Here is a 10,000-nt window from a genome sequence, read left to right as displayed (position 1 = left end):
GTTGTCTACAATTGGGCTTCGTTAAAATATCTGGCCTTGGATGTCCTTCGAACAGAGATCACAAAATAAAGCAAAGTCCTATTTAAATCAGCACCCACGGCCGGTTAAACGATCGATACATAGTGAAACTGCCTTACTTGTAAGTGCCTTGTCCATGTCTTTTACCGTGTGCATACTCTCCTTCATATTCATCGCCGTTTGGTAGCTTGGCTTTGCCTTTGCCATGACGTTCTTCTGCTTCGTTTCTATCCCCTTCGTATTCGCCAAGATAAGGTATTCCATCGTCCTCAACACTCTCTTCTTCGGAAGACATCTTAGTTTAGTTTTCTTCGCGCAAACTTGAACTTCACGAGCTTCGATGTCGAAAATGGTATTACTGTTTATGCGTTGTTTCCAAGGAAAACGCTGAATTTCAGTGCGATTTGAATAACCTGTAGACCAAGCACAAATAAACGATAATTCTTATTGGTCAATCGTTAGAGCAAAATTGACACAGCAGTGTTTAATTTTTCGCTGTTATTGATTTTAGCATATGGAGGTGAAATAATCTGAGTTTGCGAAGTCCAAATGACGGAAAAATAATTAAAATAGAAGAAGATAGCTTCCAGATTCAAGGGATGGTCTATCCCCTTTGTGTTATATTAGTTTAGATAAAGGAATAGTGTATTGTACGCAGATGCGTAACGCCTTTATGGATCTTATGAAAATTCATGGTGAGTTATTTACTTTTGCTCTAATCGACTGCTGTCTTTTCATTTTCTTGCATTGCATATTTAAAGAATTGGTAAGATCTCTTAGCATCGAACAGCAAGAATTCCGAGAGCGATGGCCTGAATGAAACAAGACAAATATGTCGCATTCACAAAAGCGAGGAAGCTTGCCTCAATATAATTGCCTCAATGTAGGCGGTTTCCACGCATTTTAAAATTGATTCAAAAATGAAAAATTACCGTGTGGAGTGGACACTGGGTACTATTAGATTCTTGTTGCTTCGCAACCCCTCAGCAGCCCTGCGCCTGGTCTGGGAAATCCAACATGGCCGGCAAATTTTACAATAATGTATCTCGATCTAGGACATAATTTTTAGGCTCTAAAACAGCAAAGCGGAGGAAGGAAGGAATCCATAGACCCTGTTACTTAGATGTAGTACGGCGAAAGGCTTGTGAGTCCCGTACTTTAAAATGAATAACTTCGATTTTGCATCGCTGGTCTTTAATACGAAACTGTGTCTCTTTCAGCAATTTTTACATTCATGTACAGATCGTCTTGGCTTCAGAGCGTTGAAGATGCATTCTAGGGCATACATGCTACTTGAAAAAGAGTGGTTTAAACTGCAAAGAGAAAACCTGCCTTGGGTTAGTTGTGATGCATGTTTAATTTGTCATAAATAGACTGCATAAAAATCAAATTTTAATCTTATTCTTGTTCTTTACACTGAACCATGGTTGGCTGGACTACGCATAGCAAGTTACCCAATTGCGAAATAATTGTGAAATATCTTAATTTACACAGCGAATTTATAGTAGCAGTCTGGCACTAGCCTAAGTCTCCAACGCAGCCGTTCTTTGTGTGGTCACGCAATGCTCCTTACTTTGCGTGACCACACGAAGAACGGCTTTCCCCACCCCCTACCCCAACTTACAATACAGTGTAACATACAAAAATTTTGTTTTTCTCAATGGAGTTGATAATGTAAATTGGCCACCGTACAGAGATTCTAAAAGCTTTTAGAATCTCTGTACGGTGGCCAATTTACATTATCAACTCCGTTGATAAAACCAAAATTTTGTATACTACTTCCCCACCGACGCAGCACCACAGTTTCTTTAGAAACTACCCCTTCATTCACAGTGTAACATACTCTACCTTACGCTAATTAATGCACACTGTTAATGACCTCAATTCTTTACAAAATAAATCCTTGCACATGGTCTTGAATTTGTCATAAAGTTTGAGAACTTGGGATTATAAGATCAAAAAGGTCTGATAAAATGTAGGCTTGATAATTTAGCTGATGTTAAAGGCGGGTCTGAAAAGCAGGTCACATTCCACAGGTCAAGAGTAGATGTCCCTGCTCCACTGATGAACAACTAAGCCAAACTTTTCCGTGAGACCTAAAACAACATTTTAGTATTTGTAGTTACATCTAGGAGAGACTTTGGTGTTGTTTATTTGTCTATAGCACAGTGACATGTATAGTGACCTGTGACCCGTAGCCTGTGTTTCAGACGACCTGCCGTGATGTGAAAAGGGGCCTACCATTCGTAGTAAAAATAATATCAGTCGTAAGGCTGTTATAGCCGGGGAGTAGGTTGTGAGGCTGGGCTCTCACAAGCTCTCGAAATGCTTTCGATGGCATGCAACTCTATGAGCCAGTCTGTCAGCTAAGTCCAACTGCTGGCCTCCGTGTGGCGGAACTGGCACCACTGACAGGAGAAGGGGCGAAGGCGAAGCCACTGGTGCGTTAAAACCAGTTGCCCAGGGTAGATGGGGCTCTTAGCCTGTGAAGGCAGCCCATCCAGGGGAAGGTAAACCCTTATTTCAAACCTCCGGTGCCTTGCGGTTATACCTGATCCCAGGAAGGCGTCAGGAGTAAACCTCGGGGACAGATCCAGATTGGAGACCTAATCCAACTGTATTATTTTAACAAGGATTAACCCCTTGACTCCCGGGGGTTCCCCATTGACAAGTACATGTAAAATAATTATTGTCTGGCATTAGACAGTTCAGGCCGGTTTAAGACGGTGTGTTTGGAACAGTGACCAGTCAAGTAGTAAACACATCACATCACTCCTGTGTTATCCTGCTGTTTACAATGGCTGTGCTTTTACTAATTTTAATCTCACAAATGACAACAGACATAGATTACCAAATGAGCCAATCAGAATGCAAAGTGTTCTTGTAGCTGGTTCTAAATGGCAGAAAAATGAATGTGTGCAATTACAACAGTGAAAACAATGTGATGAACCCATCTGAAATTGGTAACTTGCTCAAAAGTGTCTTCGTTTTCCATGTGACATGCAGCTTACGGCATCTGCTGAGTTTCAGTTAGTACAGAAGTTGATGGCCATCCGAAATACTGTATTTACTTGTGTAGAAGTTGACCTTGTATGACCCAAAAATCAGCCCAAAAAATTTCCCTCAATGTACATGTATACTGGAGTCATTCAGATAGAGCTGGTTTGGTAGCCCCAGAAATATCAAGTGAATCTGTAGCATAACAATACTTAAAATCATTGCGTACAAAAATCTGCATAAAAACCAACTTTAGAAAACAAGTTCTGGTTGTGTTTCTTTGTGTTTGTATTTGATGAGCTCGGCTAATGGCTCAAAACTCCAGTTAGGAGGAGACAACCTGTTGGCTCTTTTCAGAGTATTATAGAGCTGAATGGGGGACATTTGTGGAAGACATTAATCCAGCAAGTGGTGAGAGCAAGATTTGAACTCCAATACAACCCCCCTGCAAGTCCAACTCCTTAACCTTAAGGAAAGACGAGAGCATTAAAATTTACATGTGCATGCTCACAATTAACATTAGAGAAACTCTGTTCAATACTTGAAACCCTGTCTTGCTCTTTCTAGACTTTAACCTCACGACAGCTTAGATATTCTAATTTGCTAAGCCTGTAGTAGTCAACAACAAAATTGGCAAGTTTATGTAAGTTATAATCTAAGACTTTAAAAAGAGGCTGCCAACCCTTTTGAATTATGACAACATTTTTTTGTTTGTTTTGCCTGAAGCAATTAACATACAACAACTACAGTGATTATTTATTAATGGAAGGCAGGGAGGTCTAAAAGAAGCTGAAAAGTGTCAGAAACTGCAAGAGATGACAGCTTACACTTCAAATCTTGAGCAAACATGAATTTCATAAGAAACAATAAACAAATGCTTTATACATTAAGAATTATTCTTACAAAGAAATAGCTGAAGTATTTTCTTAAAAGTAGCAAGAGAGTTGGCAGAAACAACATTTGGAATTAAAACTAAGGACTGTTATAAAAAAAAACAGGGAATTATTTAATTATTATTATTGTTTATTAAGTTCTGCCGTAGAGGAATCATTTTCATTTCTTTTTAGGGGATTCAAGCTAAGCCATTAAATGAAGATGACATGTTTATTTGGGAAGGATCCATTAAAGGTCCGAAGGATACAATGTGGGAAGGTTAGATTATGATGAACTACCTTATTAACTAAGAGGTTTGGCCTACTGGGCCTAATTGGCTAATGTCAAGCTTATTGGTAATGGTAATGAATTTATATAGCGCATTTTTTATTAAGTAAACATATTCAAATGTGCTTTACAAGCAAGTGATCTATGGGTGAGATCGGATATCAGCATATACAGGCGCTGCTGGCAGCCGCTATCAGTCCATTAGCGATCTCACCCAGCACATGAATGAATGAAATGAGGCCTGACCACAACACCGGGAGCTCCATGCCCTACTCTTTACGAATAGTGTGTGGGCTCTTTTACGTCCCACAGGATTATTACATTGAAGATGAGAAGACTTGAAAGTCTTAACCATTTGCGGATGTGATTACAAAGGCAGCACTTTCTCCTCAGTTATTTTAAGACCCTAAGTGTTGGTCTGGCAGGAGTCAAATTCACAACTGCCCGCATAGCAGCCCGATGCTCAACCAACTGAGCCACCGGTGGCCGGTCAGACTGAAATACAAGTTCTACTGTGTGTTCAAGTTTTAAGTTCTGAGCACATTCATTGGGCATGGTGGTCAAGTTTTTTTCTCCCAAGTTTATTTATGCGTGTGCTCAGAAAAAAGTTGCACCCAATTGCGTTATAAAGTTACCCTCATACTTCAGTCTATTAGGTCGCTATCGTTTGTTAGAGGGGTACTAAGATATTAAAAGATTATCAATTCCTTATAACACTGCAATGAGGATAGGTCTTTGCAGGTCTGGAAAATTTTAAAGTGAGGCTTTGCTTGTGTTGACGAAAGGATGGTGATGTAAATACAGCAAGGCTGAGGTTTGAGATTTCCATGTGAAGACGTAATGTTTGAGGTCATTCAAGTGGAAGTGATAACTGTGCATCCCGAGCACTTACTATATAAAATTCCCTTGAGTCGTTTGAAATTGTACAAGTCAGGTGAACTACAATAGCATGTACTCCATCAAGAAAATTATTATTTGTTTTTGAGAAATGATTACAATTTAATGAGGTGCAGTAAATTTTGTCAAGTGAACATTTCTCAAGAACCAATGGCCAATGAATACAGAAAAGTGTCAATAAATTGATCGAATTATTTGTCATTAGCTTTGAATTTACATGCTTTATAAATTATGGGAATCTTAAAGATGGTAAGTGCTAAAACTTTGTACCATAGTTTTTTTTTCTCTAAACTGATTTCCTTTTTATCAGGAGGTATTTTCAAGTTGTACCTTCAGTTTGGTGAACAGTACAATGCTGAACCACCAAAGATATTCTTTCACACAATACCTTTCCATCCAAATGGTAAGGCTTGTTCATTTTTCCTTGGAAATACAGAAATAATAATAATAATAATAATAATAATAATAATAATAATAATAATAATAATAATAATAGTAAAAGTAATAGTAATAGTAATAGTCATAGTAATAGTAATAATAATAATTTAATAATAATAATAATAATAATAATAATAATAATAATAATAATAATAATAATAATAATAATAATAATAATAATAACAGACAGATCATGAGATAAAGGCAAACAGACCTGGGACCGGTGGCTAGAAGGCTGGTCAGCGCTAACTGTTGGTTAAGAGGTATCAAAACCTATAGGAGGTATCAAAACCTATAGGTTTCCATGGTATATGACGCTGGTTAGCGCTTGAACCATGCTTCGAGCAACCCAGGCCAGGTAATTATTCCCATCAATAACAGAAAAGAAAAAAGTTGCCTACTCATCAACACAGCCATCCCGACTGACAGGAACATCTCAATAAAAGTGACTGAAAAACTCTGTAAGTGTGAAGACCTTGAAATTGAGATCGAACGGATGGGGGGGAATGAAAACCATAACAGTACCAGTGATGATAGGAACCCTGGGACTTATAAAGAAAGAGATGGAGAAATGAATTCAAAAGATCCCAGGTAACTTTCAAATCAAAGGCCTAAAGATGAACACACTGCTTGGAACATCAATCTCACATCGTGAGAAAGGCTCTATTGATAAAATAGACTTCTTAACACATCCTAACCTTAGGCGGTTATTATGCTCTATTATCGCTTCAGACAATGAGGAAATTCATAATAATAATAATAATAATGATAATGATAATGATAACAATTTACTTTATTGAAGAAACTCCAGTAAATTTAGTGCTGGGGTACTATTTGGGGTATCTGTTCAGAAATCAAGTCAAATCAAATTGTACATGTACACTGGTTTTTGAGGAGAGGGGAAACCCCAAGTACTTGGAGAAAAATGTCTCGCAGCAAAGTCGAGTACCAGGCTGAGCAATCAACCCACTCAAGACATCCAGTCTGGGAATCAAACCCAGGTGACGTTGATGCGAGTTGAGCCTCTCGCTACTGCGCTAATTCCCTGCTCTCGATCTTTTATACTTTATTTGAGGATCCAAGATCTAATATACAATAGATACTATAGTGTACCATAATACAGAAACTGTTGTTCTTCTTGTCAGGGACATTTAATCAAGTCATGAAAACTCTTTGCTATTAAATTTTAATATCATGAAATATTTTTTCCCAACTACTTAATTTTACCTTGAAACGCATGATCGATTTTATTTATGTACCATGTATAGCACGTGTCCTCAATTAAGTCCATTCTGAGCTCAAATTCATAATTATAATTATGATGTCTGTTTCTTTGAAAGCTGGAGAATTACTGTAGTACAGATGATGATAAGTTATAATCATGCAATTAATAGAAAAGTATCATAAATCACACACATAAATAAAAATTATTTTACTTCAAATTATGTCTAATTAAGTTCTATTTTGTGTTCATTTTTTAAATCAGTTGACCCAATCACTGGTCAGATTTGTGCAGATTTTCTAGATGGCGCACATTGCTGGAAAGAGTTTTATTCAATTTCCTATATGCTGCTTAGTGTGCAGGTAATTTCTTGTACTGTTCTGTAAAAATAATGGTATGGTGAGAAAAGAGTTTTGTGTTAACCCTTTATTTCGTAAGTGCAACACTTAAAGAGAAATCTTTATCAGTCTAACTCCAGACATTAATTTCTCCAATCTTTGGAGCATGAGACAAGGTAATATATAGATTTAGCCAAGCCTTAAGCAGAACTCCCAGGATATTTATTCCCAACAAGAAGTAAACCTCGCTTGAGCCTGCAATCCGATGGAAAAGCAATACCTGGTCTTTGGTAAGCGATCAATTCTCAACAGTTATGCAACCCTCGACTGCGTCTCAGGTTTGCATTACAGTCTCGAATTCTCCCAACTTCCCCTCGTGTTTAGATGAGGCTATTCGCCCTTGTCACACGGCGGCCATATTGTCCCGGGAGACCAAAAGAGCTTTGTTTTACCACGCCAAGCCTCGCAGTGGAAACCATGGGGGTGAGGCTTGACGTGGTAAAACAAAGCTTTTTTGGTCTCCCGGGACAATATGGCCGCCGTGTGACAAGGGCGAATGGAAACACGGAAAAAGTCCCGCGATATGGTCACGTGATACTGGTCACATTGGCATACATGAACGGATGGACGGTCCTACGGCCGTACTGTGACCATTTATACCAAATAATAATTTTCTCGCACAGATGGGTTGCCATATTTATTTACCAATGGTGCTCCGCGCGCGCGGAGCTCTGCTAGAATTTAAGCAAACTACCATGATTCTCATTATAAACGCACTAGAAATACTTGTAGTGCTTTCCAATGTTTTAGCCTAACTACAGGTACATTTTTTCCTAGCTATTTGTAAGGAAAATATTTTTCTGTTTTACTGTAGATGCTGCTTTCAAATCCTGTAATCGATAATGCTATAAATCCCAACGCTGCACAGATTTTTGCCTCATCTCCTAGTGGCTTCAGACAAACAGTATTGGACTGCGTCCTTGCCAGTAAAAGAGTAGAAGGTAAAGTAAGTACTGTAAGTACTTCATTGAATTTAAAATCATAAATCACATAGAGGATATTACATGGCCGCGCGGAGAAACGAATTTTATCTTCGAGTGCTGCAAGTATCTCTCACGAGTGAGAGATACTTTCAGCACGAGAAGATAAAATTCGTTTCCCCAAGCGGCCATTTAATGTTCTGTTTATTATATAGATATTGATGAAATGTCTAGATTTACAACAACTTGTTTTATTCATTTTCGAAATGATGAAAAAGTGGTCACCAACCGCTAAAACACGGATGTTGTGTAACATGCCGTGAACAAGATATGAAAGTTATGAAAAACAAATCATGATAATGTCAAATTTCGCAATAAAAATGTTATGTAGTAGAGAAGAATTATATTAAAGCACAAAAGTATCTTACAATGAAGAGAAAGCTCGCGTTTTATTGGCTAAGCGTGTTGGTTACCATGACAACACCTATATCCTCACATGTGAAAGATAAAAATGATATGTTCACTGCACGCGGTGAAGATATGATTTTTTAATAAAAGGAGAAATCCTTGTATTTCATCAATATCTAAATAATAAAGTTCATTAATGATAGCACAGATAGGGTGAACCATAATTCAGGGGCACGTCAATTTTCGGAAAATATCTGTACGGAAAACGATTTGAGATCTAGAATTTTCGGAACATTTGTTGTAAAATTCCTTGCTTGCCTGCCTGTCCTAGGATTTCCGAACATCTAAAAAATGGTGTAATTGCCCATTTTAAACGGATTTTTACCCTAAAAAGGTCACCTAGAATTTTCGGGAGCCTTTTTTCTGGCTGAAATTTTCGAAAAGGTAAGTTTTCGCTATAATTTTCGGATGACTAGACTTTCAGCTAGGAAATCCGAACAGATGAAAATTTTTTAGGGGATTAAAATATGCCTATATCTACCGTTTAATACTAAAGTACGTTTGACAATGCTATGTTTAAGTGGTTTTGAACTATATTCTCGTTGGGTGCCCCTGATAATTTGCGTTGCGTACACCTTCTTGAATTGTTTAACATATAATACGGGCAGATATTTCACGAGTGGTGTAGTATTAAAAATACGAGCAACGAGGAAAATGTCCGCACGTATTATAATTATGTTGAACGATTCGACAAGGGATTTATTGTTCCATTATTACACCATTTTCTAGTATTTTGGCTTTTTCCTGCACTGACGTAGAATCGTATCGATTACATTTAGGCGCGTGCGAATGACGAAAACACGAACCCGTTCTTGAAAATGACCTTTATTTGATTGGATAAACGAAATGACGAGTGACAAGCGATGACAAGCTACAATGTACATGTAAATTCTCATGCAGGCTTTGGATCGTGTTACAATGTACATGTAAATTCTCAGGCTTTGGATCGTGTTAAAACAATTTCTTTCACTGAAAAACTCCCGTTGCGTCGGTATTTGCTCAACGAACGAAAGGATATATGAAATAAATCGTGTAGTGAATTGCTGATATGAAATCAAGTGAAGCTATGTTAGTTCTCTACGCAATTTCTAAAATTGCCTTGATGACTGCGAGGATCGCAGCTTCACTTGAGTGATTGGTGTACGTAACAGGACTACTCCAGCCGGTGTTGAGATGACTACAACAGTTTTTAGCCAGGAGCCCCATCTGGAGCGTGCAACTTCCATACAGCGTCTGTGAAACGGCGTTTTCACAAGTAGGTTTATTTTAGACTAGCCCTTCCCGCGAATTAGGTAAAAAAACAAAGGCAGTTCCGGTTCGGTGACCCTATGACGTCAGCTTAATTTCTTGTAATTGGTCATCGGGCTCCTGTGGGAGTCTCATTCGCGGGAAATTCAGTCTAAAAATAAATCGGTCCGTGAAAACGCCGTAACACGAACACAGTAGAGTTGTAGGCTCCGGGTCATGGGTTCCTGCTTTAG

At 38.2% G+C, this 10,000-nt stretch overlaps 2 protein-coding genes across 2 annotated transcripts in view; one reads left to right on the top strand and one right to left on the bottom strand.

The window, feature by feature from the left end:
* Positions 1-426, bottom strand: part of LOC138024357 (radial spoke head 1 homolog) — a 2,367-nt gene extending 1,941 nt beyond the window's left edge. Inside the window, exon 1 of the mRNA XM_068871527.1 lies at positions 138-426. Within this exon, the coding sequence (XP_068727628.1) occupies positions 138-313 (176 nt within the window). The 5' untranslated portion in view covers positions 314-426. The remainder of the gene's footprint in view (positions 1-137) is intronic.
* Positions 427-1,009: 583 nt separating this feature from the next.
* The window catches only part of LOC138023708 (ubiquitin-conjugating enzyme E2 U-like), a 10,709-nt gene continuing 1,718 nt past the window's right edge, over positions 1,010-10,000 (top strand). The window contains exons 1-6 of the mRNA XM_068870750.1: positions 1,010-1,162; positions 1,239-1,355; positions 4,083-4,167; positions 5,384-5,476; positions 6,998-7,095; positions 7,946-8,072. Coding sequence (XP_068726851.1) covers positions 1,287-1,355; positions 4,083-4,167; positions 5,384-5,476; positions 6,998-7,095; positions 7,946-8,072 — 472 coding nt within the window. The 5' untranslated portion in view covers positions 1,010-1,162; positions 1,239-1,286. The remainder of the gene's footprint in view (positions 1,163-1,238; positions 1,356-4,082; positions 4,168-5,383; positions 5,477-6,997; positions 7,096-7,945; positions 8,073-10,000) is intronic.

This window comes from Montipora capricornis, chromosome 11 (genome assembly GCF_036669925.1).
Source record: "Montipora capricornis isolate CH-2021 chromosome 11, ASM3666992v2, whole genome shotgun sequence".
Classification (NCBI taxonomy): Eukaryota; Metazoa; Cnidaria; class Anthozoa; order Scleractinia; family Acroporidae; genus Montipora; species Montipora capricornis.
The sequence above is the reverse complement of the archived record's forward strand: the minus strand, read 5'-3'. Positions and strand labels throughout refer to the sequence as shown.